This window comes from Mastigoproctus giganteus, chromosome 5 (genome assembly GCF_048544385.1).
Source record: "Mastigoproctus giganteus isolate SK-2022 chromosome 5, ASM4854438v1, whole genome shotgun sequence".
Classification (NCBI taxonomy): Eukaryota; Metazoa; Arthropoda; class Arachnida; order Uropygi; family Thelyphonidae; genus Mastigoproctus; species Mastigoproctus giganteus.
This window is the reverse complement of record NC_143579.1, coordinates 73759932-73784139: the sequence shown is the minus strand read 5'-3', so window position 1 is coordinate 73784139 and position 24208 is coordinate 73759932. Positions and strand designations below refer to the sequence as shown.

The 24208-nt window shown below is 33.8% G+C and overlaps 1 protein-coding gene across 5 annotated transcripts in view; it reads left to right on the top strand.

Moving 5' to 3' along the window:
- The window catches only part of LOC150085489 (uncharacterized), a 265026-nt gene extending 256345 nt beyond the window's left edge, over positions 1 to 8681 (top strand). For all 5 annotated transcript variants that reach the window (XM_090374071.1, XM_090374070.1, XM_090374069.1 and 2 more), the window contains exon 14: positions 6794 to 8681. In XM_090374071.1, coding sequence (XP_090230197.1) covers positions 6794 to 8278 — 1485 coding nt within the window. In that variant the 3' untranslated portion in view covers positions 8279 to 8681. The remainder of the gene's footprint in view (positions 1 to 6793) is intronic.
- Positions 8682 to 24208: the final 15527 nt, after the last annotated feature.

Genomic DNA, 24208 nt, shown 5'->3' with positions numbered 1-24208 from the left:
CACAGTCTGATTGGAAATGTTTTCAACTGTGGCTACAGCAACCTCAAGAGACAGTTGATGATAGGATACCATAGGGTTCCATCTTGCTGTTAGAGTCAGATAATTGTCTGTTCTGGTTGACATAGCCCTCAGGCAACCCTGGCTAGATCTTGTAATGGTTCCTGTCTTTTGAAGCTACTTCCATGTATGATGTGACACATTAAGCCAACTTGCCATCTCTGCCTGCAGCTGCCTGGCTTCAAGTTGTCCAGTGGTCTGCCATTCCAAAGAATCATCTAAACAACAATGACTTGCCATCATGAGTACTGAAGATGTGTGTGTATCCCATTGAGCAAGCCAAAAAACAGGAATAAAGTGTTATGGCCACAATCTGTTTTTATGGGTATGAATACTTTGCATGCCAGGATGCCTATCATATCAAATATACGCCTTCAGCGACACTTTCTCATGAATAAACTGTTTCTCATGAATATTATATCACGATATAATATTCATGAGAAACAGTTTGTTCTGTTAATTTTGTTGAACAGCATATTAGCAGTGGCAAAATGATGCCAAGAGGCAAGCTTATAAGCATCAGCCAAAAAAGATTAAATAAAAATGTCTACTTCCAGAACACCAAATGGAAGTTTATTCTGACAATCAATTCACAAAGCAAATTTTTGCACATCTATTCATCTATCTGTTGAGAGACTATGGGAGGCCTGTTTGGAATGTGTTTAATATTAGCATTAGTATAAAGGCACATGATGCAAGAAAGCAAGCTTATGTAGCATCATCCAAAAAAAAAAAAAAAAAACACCCTTCTCATTTCATCCATCCAGTCACTCCAAATGTTTGTCTAGTTCTGCCTTAAATCTATTTAAGCTATCAAATTCTACAATGACAAATGGAAGTTTGTTCAACAATGAACCACCTGCTGGCTAAAGGCAAACTTCCACACATCTATCCTACAACTGTCTTTTCTCAATTCTCCAGATAACATAACTTCCAGAATCTGTTTGTAGGCTAAAACAGGACTCATCAGAGAACAGAACTGTATCCCATTTGTCAGGAGATGACAATTTACCAAGGCCATTATTACAAAAGTTAGAGGAAAAGTAGGAGGCTAATAATCAGCTTTATCGTCAGATGAAAATGCAGTAAAACCTTCAGGATGCATCACAGGTAGAAGAATGGATAAACAGAAGTTGCCACCAATAGTTTTGGCCAGACCAGAAGTCTCAATTACCTTTTGGACAAAATGCAAGTTTCCAACTCTTAGTTTAGACTCCTCAAAATCAAGATTAGATTGATTGATAACTTGTTTTACAACTGCTGCAAGATTCAATGTAGGCAAAAAATGAAGCTGGAGATTGGAAAGAAGCCAGGTGCAATATATTATGTTCTTTTTCTTGAACTGCCCTAGCACATCCATTACACCAAGATTTGGATAAAGAACAAGAGTTTAGGATGTGATGAGGAATTCATTCCTACAAGAATAATATCACTTCCATTATCTGAACAAATATTAGAATCAGAAGACTGAAAACAGTAGTCCAACCAATGATTAGAAATCATGCAGATCATCTCAATACTTGTATGCTTGTAAATGGCATGGGAGAGAAGTGTGCAGAGAAGAGACAGTCACCAAGTTGTGATCTGAGGTACCTAGAGCACCACTAACATTAACTGTGTACTTGGAAGGTGTGTTAGTGAGAAAAAGATGTAGGGTGTTAAGTGTTGATTAGTATTGTTGGTATTCTAGAAGATTAATGAACAAGTTGTGTAAGGTCATTAGTAATAGCAAAAACCTCAGCATCTCTACCAGCTGGCTCTCTGCAACTATAAAACTGAAGCCTGCTGGAGTTATGAACATTAAAATCACCAAGGAAAATTTCTTCACTATTAGGAAATTTATATTGGAAAAATGTACAGTTTCGAAGAAAGAAGGTCAAAGCTCTGCATCAGTAGCATAGGAACGTTTTGGCATTGGGGCAGGTGCCAAGGCGCTGGTATCAGAAGGGCACCACTGACAGGCCACATCAGTATCATGCCAAGAGATTTCAATTCCTGAGGCTAGCTGACAAAATGGTACCCCTAGATAATGTCACATTGGGATGAGAACAGGGGATGGGTGAAAATTAATTTTCGCCAAATGGAGTGTTTTCAGAGGACGATTCAAGCCAATGTAACTTTGAAGGGACCAATCAAACGACCGCTTCATCAGCACATGCTTGAATGAATAGCAGTTTTCAATTCATGCATTATGTACGTTTTAGGATATTGAATAAGTTAGAAGTTATAAATAATGTTTGTATAATGCTTTTCATAGCACAATACTATACACATACAACATGCCACACACATTTCTGGTTTTCTGGTATTTACAGAGTCCTGTATACTTCAGAAGAGTACAGGTGGCACAGTTGTGGGAAAACACAGATAGCACCTTACCTAAACACTATGCCATTATGTATAGTATTTTTGTGCTTGCTATTTAAAACAGATTATCATGAATATTGCGATTTATAATTTAAATAAAACAACAAAAGCCCAATTAATTTTAGACTTGCCATCAAAGGGGAAAAAAAGCAGAAATCAGTACTGCATAGAAAGACCTGCATAAAGAGGAAAAAAAAAAAAAAAAAAAAATCATTCCACAGTTTACAAAACTGGCTTACAATAAGCTACTCCAAACCTAAAAGTGACAACGGAAATTAATATAATTCGAATGAGGATGAAATAAATGATGATGCCACTGAAATCGAAGTCCAAAAAAAGCCCAAACAGTTGAAATTATTTTAAAAGAATTAGAAAATATGGAGAATAACGAATAACAGTTGGCAGAAGAAAATGATGGCAGCAATGATATTAATGCGGCACATGTGAGTCTGAATTTTGGTGATCCAACCACATAGAATTTTAATATCCACAACAGATCTCTTATCATGAATTTTGGAAAGAAATGCAACTCAGTCCTGAACATATATTGTTAAGTATGTATCCTTTCACTAATGGCTGATGTTTCAATAATTCATGGAAATACAAAAATGAAGATATTGAAAAAAAAGAGGAAATGATTATTTTATTGCAAATAACAAAGATGCAATATATTGTTTTCTGTGCCTCTTATTTGTATCTGGTACATATAATGTTCTATTTTGCAGCTCAGATGGATTTAAGGACTGGAAACATCTAAATTTAAACGTTCAATTTCATGACAGTTTGTTACAGCACATAAAAAAATTTCACAAAATCTAAATTATTAGAAACAGGTCTTCAAAAAGGTGGACTAATTGATGACGTTGCACCAGCCAGCACTAAGAAGTGAAATTTCGAAATGGTGCCATATATTTAAAATAATATTAAAATGTGTATTGTTCTGTGGTGAAAATAATTTTGTGTTTCGTGGATGTGCTAGTAATATTGATACAGAAGAAAAGAAATTGTGGTATATTTTTAAACTTGATCAAATGTGTTAACCAATTTGATGTTGGTATGAAAAATGCTGTGGAATCGCATATTAAACACCTCACTAATTATTTATCGTCAGAAATTCAGAATGAATTTATTAATTTGTTAGATCAAAAGTATGAAGTGAAATAATAAAAGAAATCCAAATAGTTAAATATTATAGTAAAATATTTGAGAGCATGCCAGATGTCACACAGAGACCAATTAATAGAAATTGGCATTAGTAGAGACATATCATGCAAGAAAACAAGCTTTTACAGCATCAGCCAAAAAAAAAAAAAAAAAAAAAAATTCCCATTTCACCCATCCATTCACTCCAAAAGTGTATCCAGTTCTTCCTGAATTTATTTAAGCTATCAAATTCCACATTGACAGATGGAAATTTGTTCCAAATTATTCAGTATGTTATTCAACATTTATAAATTATTCAACATTTTCAGATGATAAATATACAATTGAAATTAATCAAGGCTAATTTAAAATTGAAATCAAATGCTTTAAACACCAAATACAAGTCGATTCCGGTTATTTGGGACACATCGGGACTAGTGCATTTTGGCCCGATTAAGCAGCAGCCCCAATTATCCAAAGTTTCATGTAAATAGTTAAAAATACAATGGACCCCCACTTTACAATCGGTTCACCGTACAATCAAATCATGTTACGATGGACTCGCCACAGTAAAGTTCACTATACGATGTGTAGTAAGCGCCGGTCATTGTGACCACATTTGTGAATTGAATTTTAATTTTATTAAACAGCGATTCTAATTAGTGAAAATAGGAGGAATATTATCCACAGGCTATAAAAAGTAAAGATATATTAAGCAAAATTTACCCTTTATTACCTTACCAATTAAAAAATTAAATGATACGTGAAAATCGGAAGAATATACGTGATAATCAGAATAATTAATACTTACTGTAATATGTACATACTAACTAGTTGAAATTTCTGTTCACTGACATTTTTGGGTGGGGGTTAAAATTTAAAATAGTAAAAAGATAAACAATAACAAAGAACACAGCACACACAAATTGCAGGTAACACAATACGTGCAAGTGAGAACGGAGTAACAAGTTACAAAGCTTTAAAAGTAGGAATGAAGAGAAGATTCTGAAAATTAATTTTTTTTATATGATTGACGATTTCATGGAAGTGTAAGCACATTTCACCATAATAACCCACAGAATTCTAGCTATCGGTATTATCACAAATTCAGTAAGATCGAGTTTACTATCCATTTATGATAGATTGCACTAACAGAAAAGCCCAATAAACAGGTGAATGATAATTGTTTTTATTGTTTTATGGTTGTGACCTCCAGAAATCCAACCGAATCACATGATACTGTCAGAGACAATCGTAGGGTAATCTCCAGTGCTACGGTCTCCTGCCTCGATTAAACGGCATGTCCCAATTAAGAGAAGTAAATGCTGGCTATTTTCTCGATTGGGTTCTGTTTTTTAAGATTTGCCCCAAATAAACAGTTTCCCCGATTAACCGATGGCCCAAATAACCGGAATCCACTGTAATTAAAATATTAGAAAACGAAAATCCCCATACAATACGTCACTTAGATATTTTAAATGTATTGGTTAAATGGGAGTTGCATAAAATGTATCCAAATACAGTATTGAAAAAACTTAAAATATTCCTTACAATGCCAACAACAGTAGCCACTGCCAAAAGGAATTTGAGCAAGTTAAAACTTAAGAATTATTTTAGATTGACATCAGGACAAGAATTCACATCATATCTATGTCTCCTTTCGATTGAGCATGAACTTGCTCGCAAAATAGACTTCGATGAAATTATCATAAATTTTGCTAACACTAAAGCAAGAAAAATTGAACTTTGATGTAATTTAATAATTTATGTTCCTATATAATAACTTTATGTATATCCATTTTAATCTGTGATTGTATATATTAATATTGTTCCTCTAGCAGTGTTTCTTCTGTATTATTTTGTTATTAAATAAGAGAAGTTTATTTTTTTACATTATATATGTATACACATATAACCAATGATATTATGTACCTTCTTTTTTTATTCGCTATAAAGAAGGTCATTAAACAGAGGTCCAACTGTACTTAATATGATTTTACCAATTATCAAAAAAAGTAGCCACGAATTTTCCAAGGGCACCAAAAACCTAGCTATGCCTCTGCTCCTGATTGATGCACAAGTACCACCTTTGCAGTGACAGGAATCATAGAACAAATAATTAGGACAAAGGAGAAGAGTGGTGGTTGAATTAACCAAAAAATTGAGTTCTGTTAGAAAAAGTAAATAGACTTGGCAGATTTTAGGTGGAAATGGAAATCATTGAGATTGGCACTAAGACCACATTGTGGTAAATTCAGATCTTTTTGGTGTTTACTCCTTTAGTTTGGCTGTTCATGATACATTTAGGTAAAGTAGATAAAAGCTTGAGGGAGGAGACAGATTGTATATACTGATGAAATTTTTGGATTTGGTATATACACACATAGCAAGAATCAGTCTGGTTGACCACCTAGCAGCCAACCTGCAAAAACTTTTAAACTGTAACATTAAAATGTAAGGAATATTAGATCTCACTGTGACATCAAAAGAGATACAGTTCAAAACATAGGCCTAAATGGATGTCAGACAAACTGATAAGACTCATGGCTATAAATAAAAATGCATGGGATGCATATCACCTGATAATTATCAGGTGATACAGATATCTACAGCAGATATTAACTATTCTGAAATCAAGTTACATAGGAGGTTGGACAAGCTAAGGCGGATTACAAGAAGTCTCGGACAAAGACTACAAAAAAAACCAGCAAAGACTACTTATTTAAATGGTAAAAGGAATCCCCAGAAGATGTCTTTTACATATCTTACTTGCAAATTTGTTTAACACCATACTTTTACCTTACTTACAAATTTGTTTAGCTTCACATAAAATTTGTTATTAGTTCTTTGCTCTGAATAACAGTTGGTCATTTTTACACTGGGACAAAGAACACACACACACACACACACACACACACACACACACACACACACACACACACACACACACACACACACACACACACACACACACACACTTCTGTTTGTTGCAACTGCTGGCACAAAACTGGCTGCCCTTGAGCTTATTTCCACTTTCTGCTTCTACAATCTTTACTTGTGGAAGCAAAAGAGGAGAGGAGTTACTATTAGCCACACATTACTATGTGGTAACATCTTATGTTCTTACTATTGCATATAGTTCTGTATAAATACTAAAAAAATTAATATATATATAAATATACACATCTATTTGTTCATCATATTTAATCATTATAATATTTTTCAGCCACGTAAGACACATCTGACAGTTCATACTGAGTCTCCCCGTATTCGTGCATACTCTGTTGGTAGTCAGTGTGCTCCAAGTGCCGGAAGAAAAGATGGTATTGAATCCCATCTGGGTGCATTAAAAAAAATTGATGCCATAGCCTCCAAGAAATCATCCAGTGCTCCACAGCTGCCTAGCCGAACTTCACGTACAAGATCTGCCATGAGAGGTGATCGAAAAGATGACCTTATGGAAATTGACTACGATAGGCCAAAAATAATGACAGAAAATCAGAGTACTGGGGATCAGTCTGTGTACATTACGGGAAATAATAGACAACATTCTAGCAGTTGCTCTGCACCCATGTCATCACTTTCTGAAATTGCAGAACAAACATACAAGGTTCTTCCTAGTGTCCCAGAAACCAAAAATAAAGAAATTTTTCATGTTGATCCTCCAGATCGTCAGCTCTTTGTAAACAAAGATGGTGCAAACTCCCATAATGTAGAAAAGAACAACAGATATAAAAAAGAGTTACAAAATAGTGATGTTGCAAAAATTAAAAGTGATGCTGACTTGGAAATTTACCAGGTAACTAGTTCTGTAGGATTGTATCCTCCAGTGCATCCAGCTGGTGATTATGTTACTCTTGATCCAACTTGCAATTATTCTTCAAATATGTTGCAAGTTGCTCCTACAAAACTCTCAAAGGATCTAAAAGAAGTTTTTGTCCAGGATGAGAATATTCCATATTTAGAAAAAGATTCAGATAGGCAGACATTGTTAAAAGACATATGTCTTACAAAGGATAACCAAGTAAGGTTACCTGTTACAGAACCAATACATTCTTGTCCTGTGAGTACTAATAATTGTATGACTGTAAAATCAGCAACTAATTCTGATTCCATCACAACTGTGTCACAGCATCCAACATATGAAATGTTTAGTAACCCTTTGTTTTCATTTGCTGAGTCATCACAATATTCAAAAATTTCACCAGTGGAATTGTTTAGTAAGAGTATGCCATTAGAAAGTGAGGAGTTCCCCCTTGAGGGCTGTCAAAGGAAACCCCTACAAATCCCAGAAAGCCAGACGGCTTCTACCTCTTCTGAGCAATCTTTAAATTTGCATACAATTTCTTCACAGTCACTAACTCATGTGTCCAAACCCAGCAAGTTTCATGATTTAGAAGCTACCACTCTTCCAAGTACAGCTAACAAGACTCCCATTTACACGACTGCCAGGTTAATTAATGAAAGCAATTTAAATGATTCACAGGAAACTTCCCAGTGCTCTCAAATAACCAGTGATCAGGAACTGAGCTATGCATTGCTAAACTTAGCTACATCTAATAGCAGTGAAGAAGTACCAATATGTTCTGTCACTGTTGCCTCAGATCCTCCAATACAAACAGAACTGAAGGATTTGACCTTGTCGTATGCAGAGATAAATTTTATGCCATCAGAAGAGCAAAAACAAAACACCTGGAAAGAAAGGCTATAGAACACATAAAAGTTGAATTACTAGTCCTGTATAAATGCCACTATTGTTAAATTGTACTCCTTGGAGTTGCTGCTCCTCTTTAAGTTTAATAATATGAAGGAATTCTGTTATTACATGAAATCTCGTCAAGTTCATAAATGATTATGTGCTTTGTTTGTGTTCATGATTTTTTAAACTGAAATGTAATGAGTTAAGCACTAGATTCTGAATATACATTATTAAGAAATTAAATATTAAAGGTCATAATTAATTGGGGGAGCAGTGATTGCAAGTGCCTTAATGCTTTTCATTAACATATGCTTAAATTGCTATTTCAAGGGAATCAAAAGTACCCTTTCAATAGGCATCTGTAATAATTAGAAAAATATAATATTTTTGATAAAAATTGGCCATTTTTCTTTGTATTACTGCAGATATAGAGCTGGCTTGTTCAGTTCTTGACTTAATTTTTAAAAGTTTGTTTTAGCTGTTAATTTAAAAGTGTAGTTTTATTAAGACAAAATATGTTGTAAAAGAAAATTCAAGTCTTATGCCTGTATAGTGTTAAAAAAAAAAGCTGCTACTGCAAATCTGTGTACCTCTTTTAAAACAGGTCATTAATTCTATGATTCATAGCCAAGCAAAAGAACATAGTAATAATGAATGCAAGTGGTTTTAAACTTTTACAACTGTCTCTTAAATACCACATTTAAATTATTTTTGCTTAAGGAATCTCATTTAATTTGCACAAAAAAGTACTCCTAGATTTCTGAAATATTTAAAAAAAAAAAAAAAAAAAAACTGCATTTACTTGAATTCCTTATTAATAATAATTATGAAAGAAGCTTAAAAAATCTAACACCAAGATTAGATTTGCCAAGCTTACTTTGACAAATTAAAATTAGTCAGAATAAGCTACTAAAGAATTTATTTCTGATACAAACGAGTGCTGCTTGTTAGCATCTCTTTCTCTATCTCAGTTCACTAGACATCCTATTCCCCTTCATAAATTTCATTCCAACATATTTTAAAATATCCATAAATTTTAAATGATATAATTTTCTTTAGATGTAATTTGTTTCTTATTTCCTTTACAATTATTACCTTTTAGATTAATAAACTGAATTAAAACATTACACATAGTTTTAAAAATAACTCTGTACAAAATTAGTTTTCATAAATGAAATAATTTAGATGCAGTTTAAAAGAGAGTCATATTTATTCAAAATATATCTTGTATGTTTTTGAACAAATTATTTGCCTGTGTCTGTGATCTAGCCCAGGGGTCAGCAAACTACGGCCCGCGGGCCAAATCCGGCCCGCCTCCTCTTTTTAAACTGGCCCGCGGGTTAATATTGTTTTTGTTACATGAAAAAAATTAAAAATAAATCAAATTACGCGCTGCAATAGTCGAGTTGAGAATAATTACCGCACGTGGCGCTACTGGCGTCACATATTCGCATTCTGTCGTCTACCATAGAACAAGTGTTGCCAGCATTTCTCTCAGTTTTGCTTTAGCGGCACACATGGTATTGTCTGTCACGGTGCTCTGCGATCTTTTTTTTTTTCCCCTTTTATTTATTACCCACCGTTTCCATTTCACCCTCAAGACCAAATATGAAAAGAAAAGTGGACTTCGAGTGTCGTGCTTTTAAAGCTGAATGGAGTGTGAATTATTTTGTCATAGAAATAAATGACAAAGTATTATGTTTATTATGTAATGACACAATAGCTGTGCGAAAAGAGTACAATATACGTCGTCATTACCAAAGTAAGCACGGGGCACAATATTCAAAACTCACAGAAAATCAACGGAAGCTAAAATTGGAAAGTTTAAAACGTAATGCATCATCACAACGCAATTTATTCGTTAAAATAAAAAATGATAATGAAGCAGTAACTAAAGTAAGCTTACGAATAGCTCATTTATTAGCCAAGAAAGGGAAACCATTTACTGATGGTGAATTAATTAAATCATGTTTGCTTGTGGCAGCTGAAGAAATGTGTCCAGAGAAAATGGATTTGTTTCGATCTGTGTCTTTTGGTGAGAACAACTGTTAGAAGAGTTGAGGACATCGGGAGCTACATCAAGAGTCAATTAAAAGACAAGGCAAAAAATTTCAAGTGGTTTTCGTTGGCTCTTGATGAGTCTACAGACATTACTGATACTGCCCAATTGTTGCTGTTTATTCAATGAGTCAATACTGAGTTTGAGGTTACTGAAGAATTAGCTTCTATGAATAGTCTTCATGGAACAACTACAGGCAAAGATACTCAAGGAAGTCGAGAAAACGCTTACACAGTACAATTTGCAATGGAATTAGTTAAAATGTGTCACAACTGATGGTGGTAAAAATATGTGTGGAACGGGGAAAGGATTAGTTGGACAAATTTTTAAAGCTTGTGAAGAAGCTAAATGTTCAAAACCTCTGGTAATTCATTGTATCATTCACCAGCAGGCTCTTTGTGGGAAACACCTCAATCTGTCACGTGTTATTGAACCAGTTGTGTCAGCGGTTAACTTTATTCGCTCTCGTGGACTTAACCATCATCAGTTTCGTGATTTTTTTATTAGAGATTGAAGCCGAATATCCTCATTTGCCCTACCATACAACAGTTCAATGGCTCAGCAATGGAAAAGTTTTATTGAGATTTTTTAAACTCAGAGAAGCAATAAAAATTTTTCTAAATGAGAAAAACTGCCCACAACCACTATTATCTAACAATAAATGGCTATGGAAATTAGCATTTGCTACAGATATCATGGGATATCTTAACGAATTTAACTTAAAATTACAGGTGAAACAGTGCTCATATGTGAAACGTATTCTATCGTAAAGTCATATCGTCAAAAATTTGCATTGTTTGAAACACAAGTCAATTACCAAGTTTGACCATTTTCCATGCTGTAAAAAATTTTAAATATTAGCGAAATCCCCATCCCCAAAAAAATTCACGGCGGATATATTTTCTGAACTTAAACTACAGTTACAACAGCATTTTTCGGATCTTGAGACAAGTGCAAAAGACATTTCCATATTTCAAAATCCATTTGGCTGTACAATTGAGGAGCTTCCATCTGACCTTCAGTTGGAAGTGATTGATATGCTAAAGGTTAGGTTTAAAGAAATGGATCTAACTGAATTCTATAAATATCTTTTGGAAGATAAATACGGTCAATTAAAATCATATGCACAGGGATTTATATCTGTATTTTACCAATGTGAAAAGTCATTTTCAAAAATGAAATATATAAAATCGCAATACAGATCATTATTAACGGATGACCATTTGCAAACAACTTTAATGATAGGAAGTACTAACTTCAAACTCCAGTATGATGAAATATTATCTCAGAAAAAACAATTACATTCATTGCATTAGTACAAAATTTAACCAGTTCTATAATACGTTTATTAATAAATGGAAATATTTTATTCATTCTTTTGTGTCAGCATGTGTATAAAGATTATGTAAAATATCACTTCCTAATAAAAAGATTTTGAACCTGTTTTGTTTTTTTTTGTTGCTCTGAGTAGAATTACCCATGTAAATATCTTCGAGCTTGCTACCTGGCCCGCTGAGCCTAAAAATTTTACGATCTAGCCCTTTCCAAAAAAAGTTTGCTGACCCCTGATCTAGCTTGTGGCAGTATTTCACATTGGGCACATTCCAGAATACTTTGGTACACTTTGATCATAACTCCTCAACATAATTAGAACAGAACTGGCTGCTCCTGAGCGTTAGTTGCCACTATTGTAGAGTAATATTTCATTTTTTGAATTAAAAGTATGCATTTTGTTAATAACAAAAGTTAAAGGGAAAAAAATTTCACATTCCTGATAAATAGGGGACAATGTCAAAATTGCAGTCACCCTTCAAAAAATTGCATTTGTTATTGCAACCATTTTTAAAATATTTATATAAAAAATTATCTAAGTTAACTATATTTAATTTGCTGAGTAGAAATTTTAAATATGGAAAAAAAAATTAAAGGAGTTTACTGTGTCATTTGGGATTGATTATAATTATCATAATTCAGATTTTGGCATATTCATAAATTTTACTTGGGTTTAAGTTTTAATTTGGTAATTCGATTCTCATTTCTTTTTAAACAACTTCTCTTGTACAGCGGTCATTCAGAACTTATAAATTTAGTCATTCAGAATATTTGTATTTTGACAACTAATTGATTAAGATATTAGCTTTAAAGTTTGTGTAGGCTGAGCTTAATAGCAATAGTTATATATGCTTTTTATAAATAACAGCATCGTTTGTTATTGAAAATATGCTTTTACTACAAGACATTAAGCTTCAAATTGAGGCTGTCATTATGAATTGCCTCAATATTGTAATACTTATTAACATCTCTCTTAATAAGTGCAGTACTATTTATTATACCAGCGGTTCTCAAAGTGTGGTCTGTGGACCCCAAGGGGTCCACAAGGTCAAAACTATTTTCATAATAATACTAAGACTGGGACTTTGGGGTCCTCAATTTTTAAGTGTAAAGGGGTCCTGAGACCAAAAAGTTTGAGAACTGCTGTATTATGCTATTTATTTGTAATGCAATCCTTTCCGCCCCCCCAAATGGTTGTTTAAGTGGTTATTGCAATTTCACTTTAGCACTTGCAATCCTTTGACCTAATTTAATAATCAGTGCCAGACAATAGCTAAAGTGAACTTAGAAAATTTAGACCATAATAAGCATCAAGTTTATCTTATGTTTGGGACAAACTTGGCTTAACAGCAAAAATGCTTTTAATAAATAGTAAGCCAGAAAACTAAAGTTATGTTTGCTGTAGTCTATTTCTCTTGTGAGAAATATAATATGGTGTTAGCCTCCAGACATCCATTTCATTGGTTATTGCCACCTCATTGGTGAGATGTCTTCAGATGTGCCACACTTATTTGATCTCTTGATAAAAAAAGAATTGCAGTTTTTTTTAACTGTTCTGTTTAAATGCACATGATCATTTCATTCATATTGCTCTTGATATTCCATCATGATTGGCAGAATATCAAAGCCCTCATCTTACAGGCACCTTCATACAAATGCATATCAGGTAAATTGTAAAATTTGGTACATAAGACATCTTCAGAAGACCAATATTAACTCCATATTAAATTTAAAATGAATATCTTAATTCTTTTACATTCAAAATATTTAATTTTTTTGAACGATTCTTATATTTATAGGCTTTACTAAAATCTTGTTAGGTTGCCATGTTTGCCAAATAAACTATAACAGAATTCCTGAAAATTAATAAGAATGATATGCCATTAATAAACACCAGGTGATTTTTTTTTTTTTTTTTTTTTCCCTACCATATAATAAACTGTTTTGGAAATTACATGATTAAATGAAATGCAGTTTATGTTAATCTTTATACCTACATTTAAGAAGTTGAGAGGAGGGAATTTAAAATTATACATGCTGTAAATAATATAAGCTATATATATATATTCTCTTTTGCTTCTTAAAAATTATGGCATAAAAATTTTTTTCACTGTAACATTACATCATATGTTATAAAACTATTGTATACAAAAGTATAAATATTTTTAGTTTTGCTAAGGAAACTCCTAACCATTCAGAATTTGAACATATAATCACTAAAGATACTTCATTATTTTCTACTTCATAATGATCATTAAGTATTATAAGTTTAAAGGTTAAACTACATCTCATGACTACAAAACCTGTGAAATAGAAATTTCAATTTCCGGGAACTTTATAAATCTATGGTTTTTGAGAGATTTTCTGCTTTCCTTAGTATTACAGGTTGAAGTAATTATATTAATTCAAATTGAAGAATTAACTTCACCTTTATGTGCAATATATTACATTTGTTGACCATTCCACTCAATTCAGAATTAGTTTTCACGTTGTTAGTTTCTCTCTGTGGACTAAGCAGAAATTACCTTCTCTTTTGATGTTGCAAAACTCAGCAAAACCAGATTTTTGTTTACTAACAGGACAGTTTCATATCTGCTTAAATTAATATAAATATTTGTATAATATATATATTCTAACAAATCTAAAATAAGTGTTAAATGTGATGTCCATATACCAGTGAAGGCTTTTCAGTTGTCCTCATTATTGACAATAATATACTGCAACAAATTTGATAAATTCCTGGATTACAATTAATCAAAGAAGTTGAACAGAAACTAATTTTTCAAACACTGGCATGTCAGTCAGTCAGTCAGTCTTGTAAGCTTTTGAAAGGCAAACTTAATTAGTATGCATATCTAAATCTATTGCAGGTTAAATATAAAAAAAAAAACTGATTCTTACTTTACAGTAATTAGCAATATCTGCATTTTCTTGCATAAAGCACCAATGCTATTAGTATGCTCCAACTAATAAAATCTTATTTCTGTGTACAAGTAGTTTATTCTGTGTTATTTAGTATAATAACTGTGTTAACATTTTACTTTTTTCAGTAAAATATATCATAAAAACTGGTATCTGAAAATGAATCTAATATTAGCAGAATGTCTATGCCTAGTGTAAATTTTGTACATTGTTTTTAAGAGATAAAATGAAACAAAATGGATTTTAATGGTTAATATGGATTCTGTTCAGGAAATAAAATTTTATATTTCGGGAATAAACTTATCACTAAGATGACCTATCAAATTTAATAAAGTTCACTAATTAAGAAAATTAATATAATAAAATCTTTTGTTTGTTCTTGTTTAAATATTTATAACAAGCATTTTTACTTACATCAAAAAAAACCTTTTCAATGTTTACAATTTTAAACTATTTATTTATGAACTGGTTGTTATAAGCTGACATATTTAAAGTCATATTTTTGGTACAAATTGTTAGCCGAAAAGGGTTTGTGTTGTAGTAATTTCATTTTTTAAATATTCAGTAAAGTCATATTATTATAAAATGGTATATAATACTAAAGTTACTAGTAGTCTTATTGTAAAATTGACATGGGTGTCAGGGCCATGACACCTGATATGAAATGTGGCACTTGTTCATGGAAAGTTAAATTAAAATTATAAAGAGGTAGTGTCTTGTATTTTATAGAACTGAATGTTTATCAGACTTTCCTGTAAATGTCACTGCCATCATATTAGTCATGTATAGTTGTTAGTACAGTGGATATAAACTAATGATTTTATGATTGTTATCCCATAAAAGAGAAGCTTGTACACTTCTTTGGCCCATGGAGAATTTTTAGTTTCCTATTTCTTGTTATTTGGTGCTCATATTGTGGGTGCAATTATACTGTTGTAATAAATTATATTGATCATAATATTGGATACTTGCGTCATTTAGTTTTTGAATGCATTTTATTTAAACAAATTTATAGAAATGTTAACAGTGCAACCCTCCATAGTTGATACACCTTGTGTTGAATCAGTGTCTCTTCCCCCTCTCTCTCCTTTCCCCCCAAAAGAGGGTACTGTGCTATACTTTATAGTACAGTTGAATTTAAACAGATATATCCCAGTTAATCTTGCATTAGAAATATACATTTTCCTTGGAAAATGTATATTTCTAATGCAAGATTAACAGTACAGTGGAATTTTGATAAACTGTGTATTTTATTGTTCATGCAGAGCATTCATTTTTTTAATGTTATTTAACTTGAGGATAATTGAAATCAAAGGGGGAAAAAACTAAGATTACAGTATTTATTTGTATTTATAAAAAAATATACTGCAAGTCTTGAATGCATGAATCTCTCCTCCATACATCTCTTACAATTTTTTTTTTTTTTTGAAATGGCAGTCAAATATACTATTTTATGTTTGGTGTGGATCTTTTTGTTATAAAATTTTGACTATATGTAAACATGTCAACTTACATTTATGAAAAATTAAAACCAATATACATGAAACCAATTTATTATCAACAAATAGTGCAGCAAAGCCAATCTCTATTGGCTTTGCTGCACTAGTCAAAATAAAATATATATATAAAAATAATAATCATAAAAAGCTATAAAAAGAAAATAAACAGCCTATATGTTTTCTGTCTTGCATGAATAACTAACTATCCAGCTGACCTTCCTTTGAATTTTCCCAAGTTGTCAGATTAAATTACCCCTGAATAATTAACAACACTGGCTAAAAGAAAACTTCCTACAATTCAGTCTTAATCTTTTCCCTGTAGTTTGAATTTATGGTTTCCTCATTGATTGCTAGGCTCTGTAGCCCACATATTTAAGGTTTTCCTCATATTTGTGCCCTTTTGTAGATCTCACCAAGCAGGTTGCCTATCTTTGGACCTTTCAAGAAGCTTGATATATTTTTTTTAGATGTAATCTCCATACTTGAACACTGTATTCCAAGTCCAGTCTTACGATAGTCTTAAACAGGAGATAAGGTTCCATTGTATCTATAATGCAGTTACAAATAAATATTTATTGTATTTTTTTCTTGATCAAATACAAATAAAAGTTGTTATAGTGATGTTTATAAAAATGATAATCTAAATTGAGCAGTTTATTGGTTTTATTTATAATGTTCAGTAAATGCCTTGCCAGCTTAATATTTTTTTGTAAGCACTGTGAAATGAGTAACTTTTGACTAATAACTGTCAAAGCTGTTAATATTGTTGGGAACAAGACAGATGATCCCCCAACATGCTAAAAAATATCCACTGCCATAAATGATTTAGAATGCACACACAAATAGAAGAAATGAAAATGCAAATATGCCTTAATTTCAAAATAGCCATACTGTATATTAGCAGTTCACCACTTACGTACCACCTGTAGCACATATACTGTTGCGTAGTAAAATACAGGTTGACACCATTGTCACATGAAGGACTGTTATTCACAAATTTAAAAATTCATTTTTGCACTTTTGGATTGCTTTTTATTTTTTAATCCCATAACAGATGTTCTTGGAAATCTATTCAAAGACACGATATACAATTTTAAGTGTCTGAGAGAAAGTGCTGTCATAAATATTTGAGTCCCCTGATGCTCAATACTGATACAAGATAGGCTAGTATTTCACTTATTTTGAACAAGAATTATTTTTTTGTTTCCAACATCTTTATTTCTAAATAAAGATGGTTATACATTTTGAAGGAATGTTTGCCTTGAAAAATAATAACTAAGTTATTCTTTCAGTGCCATGGTGTGCAGGTAAATCAAAATGGAAAATAGTGAAAATCTAAGAACTTAAACCTGAGCAAGAGAGATTATTTCTTGAAGTTATAGTTACACATATAATTTTCAGACATTTCATGATACTTGATGTATCACACAGTGAGTGAATTGCTGTCCTTATTACACTACACACATTGTAATAAGGATGGCATTTCAGCCACTGAAGAAGTCATACAAGAAGTGAAATTGCAAAACATCTGAGAATTATCTGCATTTCCTTCAAGCAATTAAACAGATTTCACTCTATGCAGGCAGAAGTGCTTAGATTTTCACTATTCTCCAAAAATAAAAATAAAAAATACTGTTCATTTTATTAAGTAAAAATGCAGAACAGTATTTGTAAATCAAACAAAAACTTAGTTTTTGTTCAGTGCTATATTATAAAATACCATAATTATTATCATACATACCACGTTCAGGACAGTAAAGATTTACAAAACATTTAACCATAGAATGATGTACAGGATCTTTCAACTGAATTTCATTCATCATTTAGGATATAATGATTTTGATTCAGTTGTGATTGTTTAACCAATTTACACATTTATCATTAGCATGATTGGGGAAAATTTGCTAAAACTCCAATGTCAGCTAGCAATAGAAGAATTATGGTCACTACATCCGGTATTGTCAGCTTCTATATCTCCATCTCAAATCAAATTATTTAATTCCAGGCATGTCAACAAGCAGTGTGGGCCCTAGGACAAACAGCCTCACTGAACCTTTCTCCACCAATTCTTCTTTTCTGTAATTAATGGCAGTAGTCCAGAACTCCCCCCCCCAATCAAAGTTCAGGACCAAGGTAGCAAGTCACCTGCTCCCCCAACCTCTGCACCACTGTTTAGTTTATAATCTCTACATTTAATAACTGTTAGTAAACTAACAGTTGTTTTGCTCTCAGCACTAAAATCACCTATAGTAATTCTTTTACAATGCAAAATGTTGCATTGTAAAAAGAATTATTGTGATTAAATAAAATAATTGCATGATTAATGAAAACAGGAACATTGGACTCTAGAATAGACACTGATACAAAAATAATGAGATTGGAATCAAATAACTACATGATTTCCCAGTGAACAAAAATGCTGCACTGAAATCAAAATAAGTGGTGGGGTGAAGGATTGTTGTCCTCCAATCAGTTTGGGCCCAAATTACTTAGATTACTGACCCATAGCAGATCTCAAATCAAATATAAAATACACACATTGGCCAAAAATATACAAACCTTTGTATAGTGACTTTTTAATTTACGAGAGTTACATTCCAGAGTGTCTTGTGCAATTTAAATTCATACGTAATGTAAATAATCACCAAAAAATGCGATAATAGGCCTATGAGAGTAATTCTTGCACTAGCTAAGTTACCCCTACTGGTACATACCATTTGTCTTCTTTGATTAGAAGAGTGGGCACTCTAAAGAAAATTATGAGAAACCAAAATGATTCATTCATCATTTTTCCTTTTTTTTTTTTTTTTTCTTTTTGTACAGTAAGAAAAATATGTTCATTATAACTAACAGTACAACACAAATAACAATTGAGAGAGAGAGATTGGGGTGGAGGGTAACCTTAGGCAGATCAATGAGAGGGATCATCATAGTCAGATTCTGTTCCCTCATATTCAGAACAGATATGTAAGGCGGGGGTGTTATGCTAACTCGGGAGGTGGAGAATTCACTGTAATATTCCCTCGAGCGCTTGAAAAAAGAATCCAGGGTTAGTTGTTTTGCACATTGCCTCTTCTCATAGCAACCAAGTTCTAGCGTAAATTTATGTTGCACTTTAGAGCTCCATTCAAGATTAGGGTCTTCATCAGCTAACAGATTTAGCCTTCATCTATAAGGTTTAATGCTGTCAGGCTATGGTCTTTAACCTCTGGACTTTGGCTCACTGCTGCCACCTCCTGAATACGATGTGCTCCATTGCAAACAGATCTTCATTTGACAGTTATTGATGATGCAAATCAATTAAATCATGGACTAACGTGATTAAATCTTTAGGCTCTGTATTTAAAGTGCATTCTGGCTGATTCTAATCTAATTGACAAGACTGACCACAAATAGATGAGTGTGCAGGAATATTGGCTGCCTTCATGCATTTGTCTTTAGTTTGTGCATAATTTTCATTGGTATCAGAGCCTTTGAAGGAGTTGCTAAGATCTCGACATAACTTATGCAACAAACTTTGAATACAGTTATGTGAGACTTCACACCATGCAGCATCAACGAATTTTAAAGCATCTTTTGTATTGAAGGCTCAGCAATATTGCTGCACACCCATCTGTTTGTGTTTGGTCTTGTCAATTAGATCAGCTAGAATGCATTTTAAATACGAAGCCTTAAAAGATTTAATCACATATTGGTCCATAGGCTGGAATATTGAGGTTGTATTTTCTGGGAAAAAACAATCTTGATATTGGAACAGACATCAACAATACTGAGTGGATGGCATTATAAGTAAGATGTTGAATGGAATTCCTTCTGCCTTGCAACACACTTCCAATTCTGGTCATAACTAAGATCCAAGATAACTTCTGAAGATAACAGAAGTCATCCACCCAGGGCTGGTTTTGGACTGTTGGCCGCCTGCGTGCTAGAGATATTTGGCCGCCCCTATCAATGCTCCCTCGGTAGTAACAAATTTTTTTGCTGTGAAAATGTTGAAAACAGTCGACAAGAGAATTGATTGTTGGGTGAATATTTAAATTCATAACGTTCGTGCGCATTTCTCTCTTTATTTAAATTTCCGTCATCAATTAAAACAATGATGTAAGTATCGCTTTAAGTTAACAGTATGGAATGAAGGCCCATTCATGATGAAAATTAAATATAACATAAGCATAAAACCTTGTACCTATGTTATTTAATGAAACCATTCACAATGAATTAAGTAAGTGTAACCTTAAATTTAATCATAAGACGTTAACATGAAAGCTTGCAAACTCCAAGCTTTTATAGTTTTGTTTATGTGGTTTAAAACAAGACACAGGTGTAGAGGTTATGGACGTCCCATTGTTGAATCCTTCTCTGGTTCAACGGATGAACCCACCATCGTCTGTGTTTGCACTTCTAAGTTTTCTGATGCAAAACACCTAACATGCATGCTTCAGCATTATAAACTGCTGAGCTATATCATCCCTCATCATGCAAACATCAATTTTTTGAAGTATGAAAGAAGAGCATGTTGTGTTTCCATGGTTACTAAATATGTTTACAGTCATGTTTATGTTCCCATTGTGAATGCCGGCTTGACTTCTTAATTTTAGGGTAATGTTTGTTACGTTATTTTTATGTTTAATTTTCATTGTGAATGGGCCTTTGGAGAATACAATATTATTTATTAACAATGCCACATTCTCTATTTCATTGCCAACCACTATATTAAATTACATTTTAATTTTAATTCTATAAAGTGCACTATCGGCCGCCCTAGGGATTTGGCCGCCTGCACTGCACACCTACTAGAACCGGCCCTGCATTCACCCCTTTAGGGTTTGAGTACCAGTACACGGACTTGTACAACCTGTTGTAACCTGTAAGGGCATGAGGGTTTTGATAGTGGTAAATGCACACAGGTTTCAGTTTATGACCCCCCATATTAGCACCAAAAAGAAGTGTTAGCTGACCTTTCGCCGCCTTAAAGCCAGGCACAGTCTTTTCAGCAATGGAAATATAAGTCAGGCATTTTTTTCCAATATAAACCTGTTTCATCAAGGTTGACTATCTGTTTGAGTATGTACTCCCCTCCTCTATGATTGCCTTCAGTTTCCCAGGGAATGCATCCACAGCATTTTTATCGGCTGATGCAACTTCACAAGTTTTCGTATGAAAACCATACTGTTGACGAAAATTCACAAACCATTTGAATTTGCCGAAAAGGGCTTAACTTCTCCATCCTCTCATTCTTTTAAATCATAACAGCTACAAGCTTTCTCTTGCACTAGGCTAATGTTAATGTGTTTTTTATTTTGGTTACTCATCCATGTAGCAAGCATTTGTTCTATGCATTCCATTAAACTTGACCGAGCATATGACAAATTTAATGCAGTTAAGAGCACACCATTCTTAACACACTTTAATTTTATCAGCACTATCCTAAATAGTATATAATGTACTCTCATTCAAACTTAGAGCTTGTTTAATGCGTGCCGTGCTCTCGCCTCATTTGTAGCGCTTGAGCACTCCAGTTTCATTTCAAGTGAAATCGATTTCCTTAGTGCTAAAACAAAAGAAAAAAAAACAATTATGCACTTCTAGTAGACAATAATTGACAATCTTCAGCAAAACAAAATGAGAAAATAATGGTAGGAGGGAGTATATCACGATAGGAGGGAGTATATGATGAGAGCCTTGTCAATCAATTCAGCCCTGGAAAGATTGTGCAAGGCTCAAGGGGTAGAATTTTTTTCAGCCTGGACTGTACTTGTTAACAGGAGAGATTGCTTCTACAGGGATGGGATACACTTAAATAGAAAGGGTGCAAGAATATTTGCTGATGCTATCGAGGCAGTGTTAGGTCGGTCAGAAAACTGCTAGCTTGGGGGGAGACAAAGACCAATAGATTGACAGTAGCCACTGGCAGAGGTGAAAGAGATTCTTGCACTGCTTCTATTAGAATGAGCAGAAGCCTGGAAAACAAGATGCATGGTATTTCAGAGACTGCTGGGAGCCATTGCGGTACAAGTAAACACATGGGTTGTGTTAGGGTAGCTAAGAATATAAACAGGTGCAGGTATACTTGCGTGTACACCAATGCTAGGAGTTTAGTAAATAAATTTGATGAATTTGAGGTATTGCTCAAAACATCAAAGGCAGATATTGTTGGGATATCAGAGACGTGGTGTCACACAGATATAAGGGATGCAGAACTGCAATTTGGGGAGTACAACGTCTACAGAAAGGATAGACAAGATAGGAAGGGGGGAGGGGTTATGCTATTAGTTAAGAAACACATAAAAACCAAGGAAGTGAAGCCAGTTGACATCGCTGGACAGTGCAGTGTTGAGTCAGTTTGGTGTGACATAAGCATTGGGAGATCAAAATTGAGAGTAGGAGTGTGCTATAGGCCTAATGACTCTGATGAGTATAATAAGGAACTGTACAGGGAAATAGAGTGGGCCAGTAAATCAGAGAGTCTTATAATGGGAGACTTTAATTTCCCAGATATTGACTGGAATTTGGGGACTGGTTACTCACACACTAGCAGGGCTTTTGTGAATTTACTGGATGATTGTTTTCTACATCAGCATGTTCGGGAGGCAACTAGAGGGAGTAATACTCTTGATTTGATTATCAGCAGTGATTCTTCATGCATTAAGAATCTGCAGATAAATGAACCACTAGGTGGCAGTGATCACAGTGTGCTGAAGTGGGATTTACTCAAAGAGGTAACTACCATTAGGGGTAAAGGGAAGGGTTATTGCTTCCGTAAAGGAGACAATGGACTGAGACAGTATTTAAATTCTATACAGTGGGACCAACTGATGATGTTACCAACAGCAAATTCAAAATGGGAAGCATTCAAAGAACTTATCTTGGAAGCTACTAGGCTTTACATACCAACTAAGAAATATTGTTCAAGGTTTAGGCCAAAATGGATGTCAGATGAACTAATGAGGCATATGGCAGAGAAGAAAAATGCATGGGATACTTACAAATTAACACATGACACAGAAGCCTATGATAGATACAAGTTGATATGCAACCAAGTTACAAAGGAGGTTAGGCAGGCAAAGGCAGATTACGAGAAATCCTTGGCAAGGGATGCAAAGAAAAACAGCAAAGAGTTCTTTACTTATGTAAACTCTAGAAGGAAGGGGATGAATCAGATTGGTCCACTTGATATTGATGGGTCAACTGTTGATGATCCTGCTCAGGTAGCTAACAAACTAAATGAATATTTTGCATCGACATTCACACATGAGGAGTTATTCAGCAAGGGGAATGCCAGATGTGTATTCAACTCTAGCAGTAAGCTACAGAATCTTGAAATAACTGGGAGTAAAGTGGAGGAGAAACTGTTGAAGATAAACACAAGAAAGGCACCCGGGGTGGATGGGATCTATCCAGTTATATTAAAGGAGGCGGCAAAGGAAGTAAGCAAACCCTTAGCCATAATTATGAGAGCTTCCTTGGACTCAGGGGAGGTACCCATAGACTGGAAATGTGCAAATGTGACCCCAATTCACAAAGGAGGATCAAAGGCTGACACAAGTAATTACAGACCTGTGAGCTTAACTTCTGTTCCAGGAAAATTAATGGAGGCACTGGTTAAAGAAGCACTGCAGGATCATTTAGACAAGACGTCAGTTATAGCTCAGACACAGCATGGTTTTGTTAAGGGGAAGTCTTGCCTGACCAACTTGATTGGATATTATGATGCAGTCACAAAAGAACTGGATGCAGGGAATAACTTTGATATTATATACTTGGATCTTAGAAAGGCTTTTGATACTGTTGCACATGGAAGACTGCTACACAAATTGGAGCAGTGTGACATTGGAGGCAAATTGCTGCTATGGATAAAGGGGTGGTTGAGGGGCAGAAGACAGAGCGTGGTAATCAATGGACACTGCTCATCGTGGACTAATATTATTAGTGGAGTCCCTCAGGGCTCAGTGTTGGGTCCATTATTGTTTTCTGTATTTATAAATGATATTGATGATGGTATATCAAGCTTAATGTCCAAGTTTGCAGATGATACAAAGGTTGGCAGGGTTGTCAAGGACACTACTGACACTATGCTGCTGCAACAGGATCTGGAAAGGTTGAGCAGATGGGCTGAGAGGTGGCAAATGA